Below are 20362 nucleotides of genomic sequence, written 5' to 3' on the forward strand. Positions count from 1 at the left end.
GCCCATTAGATGACAAAATTGGTGAATTGCCTGACTTTGTCGTTGTTCAAGAATTCTATGTATGGCTTGATAAAGGAATGAAAAGTAATAACAAGTAAGTAATTTTTTTTTTTGGGTTTCTTGTTATCTTTGTTTTAGTTATTTTTTTATGTTTTCTAATCGTATCTTATTTATTTGATTTTTAATAGATTGAGATTGTACTCGAAAGAAGACAACCTTACCATTCCTGGGTTGCAACTTGGGGTAGATGTTATTACTAAAAAGATGTGGTTTCATGCACTTCAATATAGTGGACATCCTATTTTAAAATCAGTAAGTTTTTTTGTTTTTCTTTTATTTTTTGTTTATATGGTGATATTTTTTTTAGTTTACTCTCTTTATTTGGTTGCTAAAATGTATTATAAATTTGTTTTTCTTTACAGCATGTTGATGTAGTCTTTTATTATTTGAGGAAGAAAGTTATGTATCATGACTCTACTGTTTTGAAGTTCACTACAACTGATACTACCTTTCAAAAGAGGATTGAAGCCATTTATGATTCTTTTTTAAAGAAGAATCGCGATCATGGGGTAATGAATCGTAACCATGTTGTTGCTGAGGTTATGATGGGCTTTGGATTGAGTTGCAACAAATCTTGGCTACAAGTAGATCATGTTCTTTTTCCTATTTTAGTTAAGAATGAAAAGCATTGGCTTCTTGCTATATTATCTTTCAAAGATAGGTTGATTCATGTTTACAATACTTTGACCTGTGATCGTAAGGATCATGTTGCCTTGCTAGCTATAGAACCATTTCGTGTGTTGCTGCCAACTTATTTGTCTATCATTGGATTTTATAAGCGAATTGATATAGACTTATGTTCAAAGCCTTATTTTGGGAGACCTCAAGCTGGTTCTTTTGAAGTAGTTGTGGATGATGACATTCCTTCTGGGTCGCCTATGTGAGTTTTTCTTTCTTTACAATATCTAGAAATCTTAAATATTAGATTATATTTTAATATGTTTTTTAAGTATATAACTTTTGTTATTTATTTTATGCTTGTGCAGAGACAGTGCAATATATATGTTCTCTTTTGCTGAGTATTTCATTGCCGGAAAAGAGATTCCAAGATGTAATTTTGATGTTGAATGTCATAGGTCTAGGCTTGCTTATTTACTATACTCATATGCAATGGGAAAACAAGAATGTGGATATGAGAGTGCACGAGAGTATGCTTTGTCGTGATTAGGCAGAGCCACTAACTCAATTTGAAACTTTTATTAATGTGATGTTGTTGCTGCCAAGATAAAATGCTTATTGGTTGTACTTGAGAGATACTTTTATTAATGTTGTTGTGTTGATTAGTTTTTTGTTATAATTGTTCTATAATTTATTATCTTTCTTTGATAATTTCCAAATAATTTTTTTTAAATTAACATATAAATCAACCCTTAATCATCCTACTCAAAATCCTTTTAAATAACCACATGTAAATAACCCATTGAACTCTTACGCTACCATCAATTATAAAAAACAATTTGTCCAAAAACTATGAAAACTTCTAAGCAACACTTAAAATTTCTAAGCACCATTTTTAAGTAATTATTAATTACTATACTCAGCAACCTGCATCTTATAATCCCCCAAAACAACATATAAATCAATTTTTTTTTGGAAACTATTAAGCATTCAGCAACCCACAATCCCTTTATATCAGTATATACAACAACCTTTGCATTTTTTTAAGCAATCATTTACAATCTATTCAACAACCCACAATCTCCATTATAACAAAAAAATTAGCAACACCTAAAGAAACTTATAATCTCCAAAATTAACATATAATGCCTCATTGTGAGCAATTCTATATGACTACATATACAGCAACCCAAAAAGAAACGTAAGCAATATATTAAGTAGATTAATTAACAATAAACTTATAGAGTTAATAACCTTTATATATTAAAGAACTCAAGATATTATTAGTAATTTTAAAGTAAAACATAAAGGAAATGAACCAAAATCATTGTATAAATCAAACAATTGAACTTTGCATATTGAATTGAAAATAAAATGAAGCAATAATGTATGTTTTTGTAAGTTAATATCTAATCTTTTTTTCGAGGGTCTCTGCAAGTCTTTCTGTTATGTCCACTTTGACCGCAATTCCCACATTTGTTTTGTTTTTTGTTTTTCTCCCATGCAGCTTTACATCTTCTTTTCTTTGGTCTACCAACTCTTATTTTTCCTTCTGGATGGTGTATTTTCACAGCTTTGATATGTTCAGGTATTTGTCAAGTGTCTTCATTGCCAAGTGGGTATATACTTTCTTTGTAAGTTGCAACCATGGCTTCCTTGGTGTAATATGGCGAACAATATTGATAAGAATCTTGATTCATTTCTTTAAAAACAGCAATTGCATGGGCACAAGGAAGCTGATCCATTTGAAACCTGTTGAAAAATAACCAATCGTATAAAAACAACTAGAGTAATTTCATTATAATAGGTGATTTCTCTTTCATTATTTAACCATATAAAAAGCATAACCCTTCAAGCAACTTGTAAAACAACCTAAAATGATGTTAAACCATAATATTTAAACATCATGTTAAACTGTAATCAACTTATTTAACAGCTCACAATCATTATTATAACCAAATTTAAATCAACTCATAAGCAACCTAAGCAACAAATAAATCAAACATTTATAACAAACTTATACAAAATTTTTACAGGCAACCTGTTCAGCAACTACCAAACATTATATGCAGCATATATTTCAACTGTTATAATTAATTAAGCAATTCTTAAGCAACTGATTGAGCAACTACCAGTCATTTTAAGCAACATATACAACAACTGTTCCACCACTTAAGCAACTCTGAAGCAATCGGAACCACGAATTACCAGTCATTACAAGGAACATATACAACAACTATTACAACTTCTTTAATCAATTATTTAGCAACCTATTCAGCAACTTCCAACTTAAAATTCCCAAAAACAACATATAAAACAATTTTTTTTGAGCAACTCTTGTAATTTTAAGCAACTTTATAAAGCCCATACACAACACATAAATAAACATATTATCAATCTACAAACCATAGCAACCACAATAAAATATTTAAATAACAAATTGAATTATAGTATTAAACCTGTTGCATGTGCATGTTCTTGAATTGAGATCAACTATTGATTTATTGCCATCATCATGAACTTCATACACAATATGATTTGTTGGGTGCACCTATTTTTTTATTTTTTATTATTAAGAGTAATATTGTTAGTTTTGTATGTGTAGTGAAGTTAAATTAAATGAAAATGAAGTATGTATTTTTAATAAAGAATAATACCGTTAACTTCAATGAGTAAATGTAGTTGTCATTCAGGATCACTTCATGCTTGTCTGTCAACTTTGTGGAGGTTGCATTTGCTATGTTCCTATTAGTCCAACTCCATCGTTGCACCAAAGCTCGTAAACACTCTAGCATCGTACAAATTGGTAGCTCTCTTACTGCTACAATTGTAGAATTCAAAGATTCTGCAGTGTTTGATGTCATGTTTGAGTATCTATTGGTTGGAGAGTGAATCCTTGCCCATTTGTGATACCCAATTTGTTGTAGGTAAGGTCGCAGCCTTTTGTCAATCTTATCAAGTTCTCTCATCTTGTACTCAAACTTTTTCATAGTGTATGCATTCGCAGTTGCAAAAAATGTATCCTTGAACTTTTTTGAACTCTTCTTGAAATTGCTTTTCATGTTTTTGAGCAGATGGAAGGTGCAAGCCCCATGTGGTACTTCTGGGTACACTGTGTTGATTGCTTTTATAATACTTTCATGTCGGTCAGAAACGATGCTCATGTCTTCTCTTACACCATAAGCTTTCCTAAACTTGTCAAAGAACCACTCCCAAGAATCATCATTCTCTGAATCAACTACACAGAATACTAGGGGGAAGATTTTACCTTCAGCATCTTGAGTTGCTGCAACCAATAATGTCCCTCCATATGTTGATTTTAAGAAAGTCCCATCAACTATTACGACAGGTATGCAATGGGGCCAGCCTTTCATTGAAGCATTCAATGCTACAAAAGCATATAAAAACATCCCATCTTCATCTGATTTTAGTTCAATATAGGATCCTGGATTTGTGTGATGCAACATATACAGATAACTTGGCAATTCTGCATAAGAATCAGCTGCTTTTCCTCTAACTTTTTCAATAGCTTTTTCTCTAGATCTCCAAGCTTTGCTGTATTTGACTTGCACTTCATGATCATGTTTCAAGTCCCTCACTATATCAGCAGCTGTGTACTTTGTTTTGATGTTTGTGAACTTGTATTTGATCATATCTGCAATGATTGTTGAGGTTGCTTGGCGTTGGTCTTTTAATCTTATCTCCAAAGCACAAGTGTGAATGTGGCTGAACTTTCTAATTATGAACTGATTTGTGTTTCCATTCCTTGATGCTCATAACATCCACTTGCAATTTTTATCAAGGCAAGCAACTAGATATTCCTTTTTGCATGACTTTTGTACACAATACTGGAAATGATTATTTATCGCATAATGGCTCAAAACAGTCTTCAATGTTTCTTTGTCCTTATATATTTGAGACAAAGCAATCTCTTGGTGACGGTTGTTGGTGATGACTAAATCATCATCGATGTCAATCACTTCTTCTTCATTATTTATGTTTCTTTCATCTATCATTTCTATAATCTGATTGGACACCAGCTCTGCATAATCAATAAAGTCTGCAACCTCTTTAGCAACCAAATAATCAACTGGTTCATCATCTGAATTTGATGCTGCTTCTTCTGTTTGTGCAACTTCATTGCATGGTTGATTATGTGTTGTTGTACTCCTAGTTGAGAAAAAAGATTTCTGCATTGAGTTGAATTCAATTGTGAGACACAAATGGTATTTTGTGAAATTTGTTTCCTTTTTCTTCAACTCTATGTAGAACTTCAATTGTGAGTCATCAACTATTTTTAAAGGAGGGTATCCATCTTTAACTTGATACTGTATTGTCAAAAGTGTAGAATCAAGTTGCAGCTTCAATTCATTGCAAATCATACCAATCAAGTTGTTGTAGTTGCAGTCATTCTAATTACTATTCCACAAACATCGAAGTTGATATAGTTTTTGTTTTGATCCCATTGCCCATTGTGTTGGAGTAAAACTGCAATGCTATCCATTTCATGCAAGCAAGATATACCTTGTAAATAACATATAAGCAACTTATTAAACAACTTACAATCTACCTTGATGATAAACCCTTAAGCACCCATTAAGCAACATCTTCATCAACTTTATTAACACATTAAACAACAAATTAGAGACCTATTCAGCAACCTCTATAACCCCTTAAGCAAATAAACAAACTCTTACGTAAACTCTTCAAATCATTATTAGTAACATAAGTAAACAATAATAAACATGTACGATATTTATAGCAACCTTTTAAACACCTAATTAAGCTACCAATTGTTCTAACCAAAGTACAAATAAATATTTACCTCCTTTCAATCAATCCTCTTTAAATCCAAAGATATTGACAATTGTTTGTTCTCACACCTTCTTCAAAATGATCAGCAATCCTCTTTAAATCCTCTTTTATGAATATTTTTACATCAACCTAAGAATTTACAGCAACCCATTCAGATTCAACCAAATCAATCAATAAAATATAAAAAAAAATATAGAATATCTTAAGCAAGCTTGTCAGCAACCTTCATTTAACTTAAAGAAACTACTCAGCAACATAATCAGCAACCCAGAAATTCAGTTTTACCTCATTTCATGAAATTGACAATAGCTCTATTATCCTACTCACTTCCAATCTCTTGTTTGCAGCAACCTAAAAATTTACAGCAACTCATTCAGATTCAACCAAATCAATCAAGAAAATATAAAAAAAATAGAGAATATCTTAAGCAAGCATGTCAGCAACCTTCATTTAACTTAAAGAAACTACTCAGCAACATAATCAGCAACCCAGAAATTCAGTTTTACCTCATTTCATGAAATTGACAAAAGCTCTATTATCCCACTCACTGCCAATCACTTGTTTGCAGCAACCTAAGAATTTACAGCAACTCATTCAGATTCAACCAAATCAATCAAGAAAATATAAAAAAAATAGAGAATATCTTCAGCAAGCTTGTCAGCAACCTTCATTTAACTTAAAGAAACTACTCAGCAACATAATCAGCAACCCAGAAATTCAGTTTTACCTCATTTCATGAAATTGACAAAAGCTCTATTATCCCACTCACTGCCAATCACTTGTTTGCAGCAACCTAAGAATTTACAGCAACTCATTCAGATTCAACCAAATCAATCAAGAAAATATAAAAAAAATAGAGAATATCTTCAGCAAGCTTGTTAGCAACCTTCATTTAACTTAAAGAAACTACTCAGCAACATAATCAGCAACCCAGAAATTCAGTTTTACCTCATTTCATGAAATTGACAAAAGCTCTATTATCCTACTCACTGCCAATCACTTGTTTGCAGCAACCTAAATATTTACAGCAACCCATTCAGATTCAACCAAATCAATCAATAAAATATAAAAAAAAATAGAGCAACCGATAACCATCTTATTCAATATTCAGAGCAACCTTTGAAACACCAAACAACAAAAAACAGAGCAACAAAAGTAATAAGATCTTACCTGAAATTGGAAAAACCAGAATAAGAAAACCCAAAACAATGCCAAATCAAATATCTGATGTTAACCCAAAAATCAATACCCAAACCAGACCAACAATGGAACCCAGCAGCCCAGCCACCAATAATGACGGGAACCCAGCGACGCAGCCACCAACAATGACGGGAATTCCTTCCGACCCAGCGACCCAGCAATCGGTATTCTTTCCGGTTTGCTATCGCTGGAAGAGAAGAAAGAGAGAGACTATTTTTTTTTTTTTGCTGAATGGTAGAGAGATTGGTTGCAAATCGTATTTTTGCACAAAACACTTAAAGTTATATATAAATGAATATATTTTTTAGATACCGTATAAATGCACTAAAACTTTTATATATATGTATTATTAAAAAAAGCCCCCAAAAAATGATATTAAGCTTAATTTGTGTATAAATGTATATAAAATTTTGTCGTTAAAATTATTTGTCAGCAAAACTTTCTTGCATGGGTTGTTTCGCCCGGCCCGCACAAGATGATAAATTTGTCAAGCCTGAATGACATAGAGATGAATATCAACAACGCCAATTCCAAGATAAATTAAACAATTTGGAAGCAAGTCTCAAATATCCCTTTCTAAGTCACCCATATTGCTAAATATCACTTTAGTATTAGTTCTCATAATTGGATACTAAACTGTATCTACAACAATTTATTGTGCCACGTAATATTGAGCACCAATAATAATCCTTAACAATTCTATTTAGATTATGAGTAATGGAATAAAAATCATTCATTTTGTTTGGTTAGATTTTAAAGTATTAGAAATGTTATTCTTTTAGAATTATTTTTTCATCATCTTAGTGGAATGACCATTACATTAAAAATAAAATATTATTACAATGTAAAATGGAAAAAAATTAATAATTTTTTATCAATTTTTTTAAATTTATATTAACTTTAATAATGTCATTCCCAAATAATCACTAGTTTCGTTATAAATAAAGGATTCAAAACTACCTTGAATTATTCTAAAAAGAGCTCTCATCTCATAATCTCACATTACATATTCACTAGCTATTTCGTTTAATAGCACCTACCTCCACCAATTAATCTTATAAGCTTAAATAACAACCCCAAAATCTCTTCCTATATAGCTTCTTGAAATTAACAAGGGAAATTTGACTATTGATACATAAAAGTGGCACATGTAACAAAATGATACCAAGCTAAAAAAACATCACATTTTTATCCTAGTATTTCCCTGGATTCCCAAAATGTCCCTATCATAAATTTCTCTACTTTTTTCTCCTATTGTCTTCTCCCTCTCTATCTCTCACGTTTTCCCTCTCTATCTCTCAAGCTCTCATACAAAAAAAAAAGAAAAAAAGACAGCCACCGTTATCTTAATCTATACTAATTTTCAAGCTTGGATTTTAGGGGCAAGTTGTGAATCCTTTCAAGGTAAGAACTTCATTTTGGATTTCAGATATAGGGGAAAAAATCGTATGAGTAAATATATATTTGTTATATGTAGTGAGGAAACTTGTTTATCTACATTGCTTTTGCTATTTTGAATAGATCTGTGTATGCCTTCATGTTTTATTGTAATTTTCACTGTTGGAATGTATTTTCGTTCCTTTCTTGGATTTTTCTGGGTTTTTTGTCTACCTCGATGAGGCTTGATGGTCCTCAACGGACCTCAATAAAACTCTCATATGTTTATATTAATTGGCTACTTCAATATGCCTCGATGAGATTCAATGGTCATCGATGGACCTTGATAAAACCCTCACACATTTAGGGAAAATGGCTACCTCTGTAACGACCCAAAATCACTAATATGGCTTAAGGGCATTGATTAGTGTGCCAGGAGGACATAGTTGGCTTATGTGTGAATTTATTGATTTAATGCATGATTACATGATAAGCATGCTTGTATGATTATATGTATATATATGTGGTTAAATGTTATACTTGTGAGAACCACATTATTATGTGGGTAAATCTGCAGCGGGCGACTTGAGGCGATCCTAGGGAGCTAGATAGCGGGAAAGTCACAACGGGGCTTAATGTTTGACTTTGGACAAGTCAAGTGGTATTTCAGGTATCGGGTGGTTATTTAGATTATCGGGTTATGAAAATAAATAATTGAAGATATATTTGAGGTTAGGAAGTCTAGGTGGGAATATTGGGAAATTTTACCATTTTGCCCTCGGGGACGTTTCCGGTACCCCAAGCTTTGGGATCAGCTTAATTGCCTAAGGATAGTGTTGATGCGGTTCTTCGCCAACAGGTAATTAAGAGAAGGAGAGAAAATGATTAGTGCTAAATGTGAACCGAAATAGATATATGATCTTACAGGACGAAAGGGGTGACTCAAGACACGGTTTTTAAGTGGTTCGAAGGTTAAAATCCTTCTACTCCACTAGTCAATATTATTGATCTATACTGAGTATTTGGTTACAAAGTATTTCTTACAAGAGATTATTTTCCCAACCTCTATCAACTCCCAGGGTCTCCATATTTATAGGAGAAGGCACCTGGAAGTTGGAAGGGAGGTCATCCCGTGACCTTCTTGTCGTATCAATTCGGTGACATTCATGATTAATTCCTAAACCTGACACATAAGTGTGGTCAAATCAATAGGAAAGGAAGTAATGGGCCGCACGACCCAACCCAATCGTGGGTGTCTGAACACGCACGTTCCTGCTGCGTGTCCGAGAAGTCAGGGGGATATCAGACACGTGATCCCTGATATATGCACGTTTACCTTGCGTGTGTTTACTTCTCAAGGGGTCATAGCTCCATATCCAGCTCGTACCGCGAGCTGCATACAGGACTCGACCTTCGGCCTTCAGGGGGCCTGCTCCAGTCTTGGACAATGGAGGCGAGCCCTTTGGGCTTCCTTGAGCTAACAACAGAAGCTCCGGTCTTAGGGGAGTTCATGAGATAACTACGATTAGTCAGCAGCTCGGCTTGCTAATCAGCCCGCGGGAAAACCAGGGCGTACAGATAGACTTAGGAAGCTTTTGAAAACAGTAGAACATAAAATAGACCGACTTTTTCCTCTTCCTCTCTCAAAGGAAAAACACAGGAATTTAGAGGTCTTGGCTGGAATTCAGAGGATTAAAGTTGGGATTTAGAGGATTAGCTCAAGGATTATCAAAGGAACTCAACCAAGACAGAGATTAAATTGAGAGGGAAGTTAGCCCAGAAAGCTCTTGGAGGATTGGTTTTGCAGCTGAGGTGCTAAGCTAGGGCTCGGGGATCGGATCGCGCTCAAGGAGCATTGCTCGTAGCTAGTATACTTGGAAGCCAAAGGTAAGAAAACTATACCCGGTTGTGTATTTGTAATGGGACTAAGGGTTCCCTAATATGTATGCTTTGAAAAGGATGGTACTATGCCATGTAAACAGTAAACCAACGACATAAGAGTGCCAAAGGTTACACTTGCGCATAGGGCGCGGCTCGGCCACTGGTAGCCGAGGACAACTTATTATTATGTACTGAGCTCGGTTTAAGCGGGCCGAAGTCAGTGGGGTAAACAGAGGGTGCGGCCTAAGTTGTCGGCCTTAGTTATCATGAGACTTGACTGTTATTAATGATTGGTTGCATCTTTGATTTTAATTACACGCTATGTGATTAAAGTGGAATGTTAAGTGTTTGATCATGCTTAAAGAATTATTCTCTTATTATGATTGTTGTGATGTATATTATGTTTTCTTGCTGGGCCTTGGCTCACGGGTGCTACGTGGTGCAGGTAAAGGCAAGGGTAAACTTGATCAGCCCTGACTTGGAGAGCTCTGTGAGCGGAATGTACATGACCAGCTGCTCAGCCGCCACGGTTGAGGGGATAACAGGAATAGAAAAGCTATAAATGTCTGTTTTACCTTAGAGTGGCTGATGGTAGTCTGTATTTTGGAAATTTTGTAAACTAACCTTTAAATAGTGTTTTTTTTGGGGATCCCATATGTAAATTTGTTTAAATATATGAAATGTATCTTTTGAGACAAAAACCATTTAACCCTAGCACATTTATGGTTTAGTGACACGTGTTGAATAAATGACTTAATTAACAAGTCCTGCACCTTTACAAGTACACAGTGTAGCGGTCCTGGCTATCTAGGGCATCAGAGCATCCTAGGTTTAAGGGTTCCTGAAGACTGGCTGGACATGTACATTTGCTGCTAGAGACAAGCTCGATTCAGGGTTGGTAATGTGTATGTGTGTTTATATGTTTATATGCCTGAAATGAATTATGATTGTTGCTATCTGTTGGATTAATAGGAAGCATGAGACACTGAGAGAGCCTGACTCTTGACTGCTGTGTGAGAATATTGAGGCATGTTTATTAGCATTGCTATGCATGTAAATGAATATTTGGATGATTAATTGCATATTGTGTATGGATGAATGCTTGTTTCATAGCTGTTGTGTGATGAGATTGGGGCATGCTTATTAGCAGCTGGTGCATGTGGATAAATGCCTATATGTTGATTGTTTGTGATTGGTTATGCACCATTGGTGAACTTTGGATAAGCTTTTACACTGTCATCATGGTCTGATTGCCGAGTCATTGATTGTAGATTGACTTGGATAACTATGCGTCCAAGAAAATCTACGCAACTAGCCGGCACTAGGTCTGGGCTTGGGGGTGATGACCAGGGCCAGATTCCTTCGCCAGTCCTTGAGAACTGGCAATAACTCATGGCATATATGCAGGCTCGGTTACAGAGTCAAGATGAGCAGATCCGTATTCTGCGACAGCAGGCTCCATCAGGGAGTGCTGCCCCTATTGTACCACCTGCAGTGGTACCAGTTGTGTAGTCAGGAGAGGTAGGGAACAGATGGGAGCCGTTGTATGAGCGGTTCAGGAAGCAGCAGCCCCCAATCTTTGAGGGTGGAGCAGACCCACTGAAGGCTGAGCAGTGGCTGACTATGATTACGACTATTCTGGATTTCATGAGAGTAGAGGGGCATGATAGAGTGGCCTGTGCCACTTATATGTTGAGAGAGGATGCCCGCATCTGGTGGGAAGTGGCATCGCAGACCAGGGATGTTACTGCTTTGAGTTGGGAAGGCTTTAGAGACTTGTTCAGTCAGAAATACTATAATGTTGTCGTCAGGGCAGCAAAAGTTAATGAGTTCGTGGGTTTGGTGCAGGGCAATATGATTGTTACTGAATATGCACTAAAATTTGACAGGCTTGCAAAATTTGCACCAGATCTTGTGCCTACTAATGCTGCTAGGCAAGATAGATTTATCAGGGGGCTTAATGCTATGATAGCCCGGGATGTTAGAATTACAACGGTACCTGGAGGAACAACCTATGCCCAGGCTGTTGAGAAGGCTCTTACTGCTGAGGAAGCAAAGAACAAGATTTGGAAAGAAAGTGCGGTGAGACGCGAGGGCCGCAGAGTGGTGCCTCCTTATTCAGGGACAGGTAGGGGCGAAAGCCCCAGTGACTTCAAGAGAAAGGCTCCTAACACTTCGACCGCTGTTGGTCCTGATAGGAGGGGTCGGGGTGGACAGGCTGGCCGTCAAGGTAGCAGCGAGGCATGGCAGACCTATCTAAAGTGCCCGAGGTGTAGAAGACGCCATCTGGGCGAGTGTCGGGCCAAGGCTTGCTTTGTGCGCAGAACAGTGGGGCATCTCAGGAAAGATTGCCCAACAGTGAAGAAAGGTGAAGAAGGAAAGGTGGATAGCTTGACTCCAGCTCGAGTATTCACCTTGACTCAGGCAGAGGCCGAGGTTAGTCCCTCGGTAGTGACAAGTCAGCTTTCTAGCGCTGACACTCCTTTTACTGTATTGATTGATTCTGGTGCTACACACTCCTTTGTTTCTAGTAAAGTGATTGATAGATTCTGTAGACCTAGTGAATATCGGACTGCAGGGTTTGGGACTTTATTGCCTATAGGGGAGCTGGTAGTTTCAAGGAGATGGATTAGGGCACTGCCAGTGATGGTTGATGGTAGGTAAAGAACTTTCAGTGGACCTGATTGAGTTAGATATGGAGGATTTTGATATGATCTTAGGGATGGATTGGTTGGTCAGGTATGGGGCTACTATTGACTGCAGGAAGAAGATGGTGACTTTTGAGCCTGAGGGCAAGGATCCTTTTGTCTTTGTGGGTGCGGTGTCTGGACCCCGCGTACCCATGATTTCAGCATTGAGAGCCAGAGACTTGTTACAGGGTGGATGTATAGGTTTTTTTGGCTAGTGTAGTGGATACTACTAGGGTTATGCCAGCAGGGGCCGAGAGAGACCAGATTGGTGTGTGAGTTTTTGGATGTATTTCCTGAGGATCTACCAGGATTGCCGCCACGCAGGGAGATTCAGTTTGAGATTGAGTTAGCACCGGGGATGGAACCAGCATCACTGGCACCATATAGGATGGCACCAGCAGAGTTGAAGGAATTGAAGATATAGTTGCAAGAACTTCTAGATTTGGGATTCATCAAGCCTATTTATTCTCCATGGGACGCTCCAGTGTTGTTTGTTAAGAAGAAGGACGGGACTCTGAGGATGTGTATAGACTATATAGAATTGAATAAGTTGACTATCAAGAATAAGTACCCTCTACCAAGGATTGATGACTTGTTCGATCAGCTACAGGGAAAGACGGTGTTCTCAAAGATTGATCTTCGATCTGGTTATCACCAGCTGAGGATCAAAGATGAGGATATACCGAAGACGGCCTTTCGAACATGGTATATGGCACTATGAGTTTTTGGTCATGTCTTTTGGTTTGACCAATGCCCCTGCAGCTTTTATGGATTTGATGAACAGGGTGTTCAGGGACTTCTTGGATTAGTTCATCATTGTCTTCATCAACGACATCTTGGTTTAGTCCAGTTCAGAGGCAGAGCATGAGCAACATCTTCGACAGGTTTTACAGAGGTTAAGGGAGCATCAGTTTTACGTCAAGTTTAAGAAGTGTGAGTTTTGGTTGACAGAGGTGACTTTTCTTGGGCATATAGTTGGAGCAGAAGGGATTAAGGTGGATCCGTCTAAGGTAGAAGCAGTAAGAGATTGGCCGAGGCCAAGGAACCCCTCGGAGATGCAGAGTTTCCTTGGGTTGGCAGGTTATTACAGACGGTTTGTAGAGGGGTTTTCAAAGATTTCTTCACCAATGACAGAGTTGACAAGAAAGAATCAGAAGTTTGTTTGGTCAAAGAAGTGTGAGAATAGTTTCCAAGAGTTGAAGCGACGACTTATTTATGCACCTGTGCTGAGTCTTTCTTCGGGATAAGGAAAGTTTGTAGTCTACTGTGATGCATCGAGGATGGGTTTAGGCTGTGTGTTGATGCAGAATGAGAAAGTTATAGCTTATGCATCGCAGCAGCTGAAGGAGTATGAGCAGTGGTATCCTACTCATGATTTGGAACTAGCAGCAGTGGTATTCGCACTGAAGGTGTGGTGACATTACCTGTATGGGGAGAAGTGCGAAATATACCCTGACCATAAGAGTTTGAAGTATTTCTTTACTCAGAAGGATCTGAACATGAGACAAAGGCGTTGGTTGGAGCTGATTAAGGATTATGACTGTGATATTCTTTATCATCTGGGGAAAGGCAATGTGGTGGCAGATGCGTTGAGCCGGAGGGGCCCAGGACAATTGTATTGTTCCACCCAAATCTCGAGGGAGTTAGCTGATGAGATGGCCAGGGAAAAGATAGAATTGGTAGTAGGCCAGTTAGCTAATATTACCTTGCAGTCGACCCTGTTAGAGCAGATCAAGGAGGGACAACTGGTGGATGCGCAGTTGCAAGATGTTAGGCAGCATGTCTTGGCGGGGACAACTAAGGATTATTCTATCTCTGAGACTGGTATGCTTCGATATCAGGGACAGATTTATGTTTCTGCAAATGAGGGGATCAAATGAGAGATACTGGATGAGTCTCACACTATGCCATACTCGCTTTATCCGGGTACCACAAAGATGTATCAGGATCTACAGACATTATATTGGTGGCCCAGAATGAAGAAGGATGTGGTAGAATATGTGGCTAGATGTTTGACATGTCAACAAGTAAAGGATGAGCATCAGTGACCAGTGGGATTGCTTCAGCCTTTGGGTATCCCAGAGTGGAAGTGGGATGACATTGCTATGGATTTCGTGGGAGGACTACCCAGGATAGTGGGACTTTGTGACTCAGTGTGGGTGATAGTGGACAGATACACCAAGTCAGCTCATTTTCTGCCAGTGAAGTCGACGTACTCAGTGGAACAGTATGCAGAGTTGTATGTGAGGGAGATAGTTTGTTTCCATGGGGTTCCAAAGTCTATTGTATCTGATCGAGACCCTATCTTTATCTCCAAGTTTTGGGGAGCTCTGCAGAGGCCATGAGGACTCAACTGAAGTTTAGCACAGATTTTCATCCTCAGACTGACAGACAGTCTGAGAGGACGATTCAGGTATTGGAGGACATGCTTAGGGCATGTGTGATTGATTTCGAGGGATCTTGGAGTAAGTATCTTCCATTGATCGAATTCTCATATAACAACAGTTACCAATCCACGATTGGAGTGGCTCCTTACGAGATGTTATATGGAAGGAAGTGCAGATCATCCATTCATTGGGATGAGATGGGTGGGAGAAGGTATTTGGGGCCAGACATGGTTCAGAAGACCAATGAGGCTATTGAGAAATTCGAGCCAGAATGCTTGCTTTGCAGAGTAGACAGAAAAGCTACGCTGATCCTAAGCGTAGGGACGTGGAGTTCCAGGTTGGGGACCACATGTTTCTGCGAGTTTCACCACTGAGAGGGGTGAAGAGATTTGGGGTAAAGGGCAAACTGAGCCCTCGGTTTGTTGGAACTTTTGAGATTTTGGAAAGGATTGGACATGTGGCTTACAGGTTGGCCTTGCCACCGTCGCTGTCAGGAGTTCATGATGTATTCCATGTCTCCATGTTGCAGAAGTATGTTTCAGATACGACACATGTGCTGAAGTATGAGGACTTAGAGTTGCAGAAAGACTTGTCCTATGAAGAGCGGCCAGTTCAGATTTTGGATCGGAAGGACAAAGTCTTACGGAATAAGACAATTCCGTTAGTGAAAGTGTTGTGGAGAAATAGCAAGGTCGAGGAAGCAACCTGGGAGTTAGAGACAATGATGCGGGATCAGTATCCCGAGCTATTCAGGTAAATTTCGAGGACGAAATTCTCAATAGGAGGGGATAGTTGTAACGACCCAAAATCACTAATATGACTTAGGGGCTTTGATTAGTGTGCCAGGAGGGCATAGTTGGCTTATGTGTGAATTTATTGATTTAATGCATGATTACATGATAAGCATGCTTGTATGATAATATGTATATAAATGTGGTTAAATGTTATACTTGTGAGAACCACATTATTATGTGGGTAAATCTGCAGCGGGCGACTTGAGGCGATCCTAGGGAGCTAGATAGCGGGAAAGTCACAACGGGGCTTAATGTTTGACTTTCGACAAGTCAAGGGGTATTTCAGGTATCGGGTGGTTATTTATATTATCGGGTTATAAAAATAAATAATTGGAGATATATTTGAGGTTAGGAAGTCTAGGTGGGAATATTGGGGAATTTTACCATTTTGCCCTCGTGGACGTTTCCGGTACCCTAAGCTTTGGGATCAGCTTAATTGCCTAAGGATAGACTTAGGAAGCTTTAGAAAACAATAGAACTTAAAATATACCGACTCTTTCCTCTTCCTCTCTTTCTCTCTCAAAGGAAAAACACAAGAATTTAGAGGTCTTGGCTAGAATTCAGAGGATTAAAGTTGGGATTTAGAGGATTAGCTCAAGGATTATCAAAGGAACTCAACCAAGACAGAGATTAAATTGAGACTAGAACCTTGGAAGTTAGCCCAGAAAGCTCTTGGAGGATTGGTTCTGCAGCTTAGGTGCTAAGCTAGGGCTCGGGGATCGGATCGCGCTAAAGGAGCATCGCTCGTAGCTAGTATACTTGGAAGCCAAAGGTAAGAAAACTACACCCGGTTGTGTATTTGTAATGGGACTAAGGGTTCCCTAATATGTATGCTTTGAAAAGGATGATATTATGCCATGTAAACAGTAAACCAACGACCTAAGAGTGCCAAAGGTTACACTTGCGCATAGGGCGCGGCTTGACCACTGGTAGCCGAGGACAGCTTATTATTATGCACTGAGCTCGGTTTAAGCGGGTCGGAGTCAGTGGGGTAAACAGAGGGTGCGGCCTAAGTTTTTGGCCCTAGTTATCATGAGACTTGACTGTTATTAATGATTGGTTGCATCTTTGATTCTAATTACACGCTATGTGATTAAAGTGGAATGTTAAGTGTTTGATCCTGCTTAAAGAATTATTCTCTTATTATGATTGTTGTGATGTATATTATGTTTTCTTGCTGGGCTTTGGCTCACGGGTGCTACGTGGTGCAGGTAAAGGCAAGGGTAAACTTGATCAGCCCTAACTTGGAGAGCTCTCTGAGCGGAATGTACATGACCCGCTGCTCAGTCGCCACGGTTGAGGGGATAACAGGAATAGAATAGCTATAAATGTCTGTTCTGCCTTAGAGTGGCTGATGGTAGTCTGTATTTTGGAAATTTTGTAAACTAACCTTTAAACACTGTTTTTTTTTGGGATCCCATATGTAAATCTGTTTAAATATATAAAATGTATCTTTTGAGACCAAAACCATTTAACCCTAGCACATTTATGGTTTAGTGACACGTGTTTACTAAACGACTTGATTAACAAGTCCTGCACCTTTACAAGTACACAGTGTAGGATATCTAGGGCGTTACAACCTCGGTGGTCCTCGATGGACCTCGATAAAACCCTCACACATTTAGGGAAAATGACTACCTCGATGAGACTCGATGGTCCTTGATGGACCTCGATAGAGGCATATAACTTAATCTATGTAGTATATGCCTCGATGGGGCTCGATGGGTTCGTAAGAAATTTGTTGGGCAATCTGCCTCGATGTACCTCGATTGTACTCGATAGACCTCGATAGGTTGACCTCGATAGGCCTTGACATATTTCGATAGAAATCGATTTTTGTTGTTTTATGTTATAGTTTTAATTTTTGATCTATTTTTTTTATTTTTGTTGATACAGATTCGACTATTTCCATATTTGTTTCATTCAATGGTGTTTGGGAACTGGAAAATAGGGATTGGATTTTCAGGGATTATGAAAATTAAGTTCTGCCTTTGGAGAAGGGTGTGACGAATGAGCAACTGCTTGACATTCTCTACGATAAGCTTGAAGTGGATAAATGTGTGCATGACTTGAAAATTGAGGTCCCGTACACATGCCTCTCACAATCCGTCAAACCTACCATTATAAAAAATGATAGGCATGTGCGTGCAGTCATTGGGTTAGCATCGAAATCTGTAGAGAAGCTGATTCCTCTATGTGTGACATTGGTTAAGAATGGAGGTATGAGAAATGCGTTGACCTTTCCCAGCGTTAATAAAGAAGTTCGATTTGAAGAGAACATTTCTCCCCCATGTCATGGTTTCAAAGGAACTCAAAGTAAGGTTGGGACATTTGTTCCTGAGAAAAATCCAGACGTTATAGTCCATGATGATATCCCTGTTAGAGATCCACCATATTTTTATGACACAACGGAGTACGATCCCTATGGCTACAATCTTTATGTCAATGACGATCCTGTTGCTGATGCAACAGATCTTGGTGGGCCAGATATTAGGATAGATTTGCTAACACAGAGTTCAGATGTTATGGTAGTTGAGGAGTGTAGAATAGAAGATCAACAAACACCTGGGACTCGCAGTAGTCATTCAGGTCCAAGTAGAACCGATGATAGTTTTAGATGGAGTTCTCCATTGGACTTAGGTGAAGATCGTAGAACATGGCGTGCTCCCATGTTCACGAAAGAGGATATATAGGCCTCACATCAACATCATTCCTTAACCGGCAAAGCTTCAGGAGAATTGCACCTTGGCAAGTTCTTCCAGAACAAGGTTGAATTGAAAACCAAATCATCCATATTTGCGATAAAGAGTAATTTTGAGTTTATGGTGAAGAAATCTGGTATTGATGTGTGGTATATTACCTGCAAGGATCCTGATTGTGGTTGGAGATTGAGGGGAAAGAAAAAAATGTGATCTGAAATGTTCAAGATGTTGGGGTTTTATGCCCTAATTAAAACTCAAATTTTTTGTAATCTCATTTTATTATCAATAAAAGAATACAAATCATTTTTTGACTTGGTCAATCACTTTGCTCACATGTTTTATTTTCATGATTATTTGTTTAATATAAACTTCTATTAAATCCCGAGCGTATAGCTAATCTTATTTATAGTGACGTAATCACAGTAGAATATAACTATGATTATATGTTCAAAATAAGTTAGTCCTATGATTAGTCAGTGCACCAGATTTACACTGACTTGCCAATCTACGATATGATCTACTTACATATTACAGTGTTATGTTCTTTCCAGAACATTAGCAAAGTAGATAAGATCGGATGTATTTGTTACATCAGACAGGATCGATATTGACAGTTGATAAGATAAGTAAACATACCGTTATTATCTATTCTAGTCATATCATATAGTTGACCATAGGTCAATTCAATCTCAATTATGAGTGGTTAGTATTCTAACTGATTGTATTATTTGAGTTCTTTGACTTGTTCGTTACCAGCTTACCCTACGGACTAGCCCATACTTACATCTTGGGAACTCGGTAGTATAATTGAGTGGGAGTGTTAATCATAGATATGAACATCTATAGCTTCTGATGAAGAAGTGAAACGATGGTTTCCTTTTAGTTTGGTTCAAGGTGTTAAATGATAGAGATCTCATTTCAGTAATTAAATTAGTTTACTGAAATATCATTTACAAGGAACTAAGTGTTTTAAGGATAAAATACAATGAGGGGTAAAACGGTATTTTAGTCCTATCTCATTGTAGACCGTCTATAGAGGATTGAGTGACAATTATGGTTGTAACAATGGATAATTAATAGCGTATCTATATTTGTTATAGAGTGTTCTATGAATTCAAGAGTGCAATTCCGAGTCTATAGTGGAGTCACGAGGAATTAATAAGTTAGTAAATTTATTTGTTAGATTTATGATAACTTATTGGAGCTTGATTTCATAGGCCCATGGTCCCTATTGTACCTTGGATAAAATCATCTAGATAGTCTCAATTAATCGATTTAATTATCAATTAGAATTATCAAAGTTGACCATGTCAATTTTGGATAGTTTCACAGAGTTGTGTAATTTTGAGAAGAAAAGAGAAATTATGGCAGATTTATTAATTAAGATAAATTGGTATCTAAATTAATAAATAAATTTAAATCAAAGGTTCAAATTATAAATTATTAATTTGATAAATGATTTAAATAATTATTTAATTAATTAAATCAATAGAAAACAATACAGGCCTTGATTTTAAGTCCAATGGGCTTATAATCAAATGAGAAATTTCGAGGGCCTAAAGCCCATAATAATTTCGACCTAGAGCTTCAAATTGACTATTATTTTATTGATTTTTAATTAAATTAGATGGCCTAATTGAGTCTATATAAAGAGTGCTTAGAGAGAAGTTCAGATTTCTGAGACGACAGATAAGTTTAATCACTGGTTTTCTGATAGTTTTAGATTCTCTTTAAACACAAGTCCTTTTCTAAGCCTCTTTGATTATTTTCTCTTCTTCTTCTCTGTATCTATCTCATGTGTTGAGAATTGCCCATACTATTCTAGGTGATTCTAAGGA

The 20362-nt window shown here is 37.5% G+C and overlaps 1 protein-coding gene across 1 annotated transcript; it reads right to left on the reverse strand.

Moving 5' to 3' along the window:
• Positions 1–2273: 2273 nt before the first annotated feature.
• Positions 2274–4331, reverse strand: LOC133824151 (uncharacterized). The gene is made up of 3 exons (XM_062257018.1): positions 3336–4331; positions 3138–3229; positions 2274–2430 (listed from the first exon to the last, which is right to left on the reverse strand). The coding sequence occupies exons 1-3, from the start codon at positions 4329–4331 to the stop codon at positions 2274–2276; spliced, it is 1245 nt and encodes a 414-aa protein (XP_062113002.1).
• Positions 4332–20362: the final 16031 nt, after the last annotated feature.

Source organism: Humulus lupulus, chromosome 3, assembly GCF_963169125.1.
Source record: "Humulus lupulus chromosome 3, drHumLupu1.1, whole genome shotgun sequence".
In the NCBI taxonomy this organism is placed as follows: domain Eukaryota; kingdom Viridiplantae; phylum Streptophyta; class Magnoliopsida; order Rosales; family Cannabaceae; genus Humulus; species Humulus lupulus.

What these genes read in the sequence shown, in the direction of transcription:
- LOC133824151 (XM_062257018.1), bottom strand. Translation starts at nt 4,331, where the DNA reads ATGATCAAATACAAGTTCACAAACATCAAAACAAAGTACACAGCTGCT. An exon ending in TTTACTCATTGAAGTTAACG is followed by an intron (nt 3,230 to 3,335) that starts GTATTATTCTTT and finishes ATAAAAAAATAG; the next exon opens with GTGCACCCAACAAATCATAT. An exon ending in AGAACATGCACATGCAACAG is followed by an intron (nt 2,431 to 3,137) that starts GTTTAATACTAT and finishes ATTTTTCAACAG; the next exon opens with GTTTCAAATGGATCAGCTTC.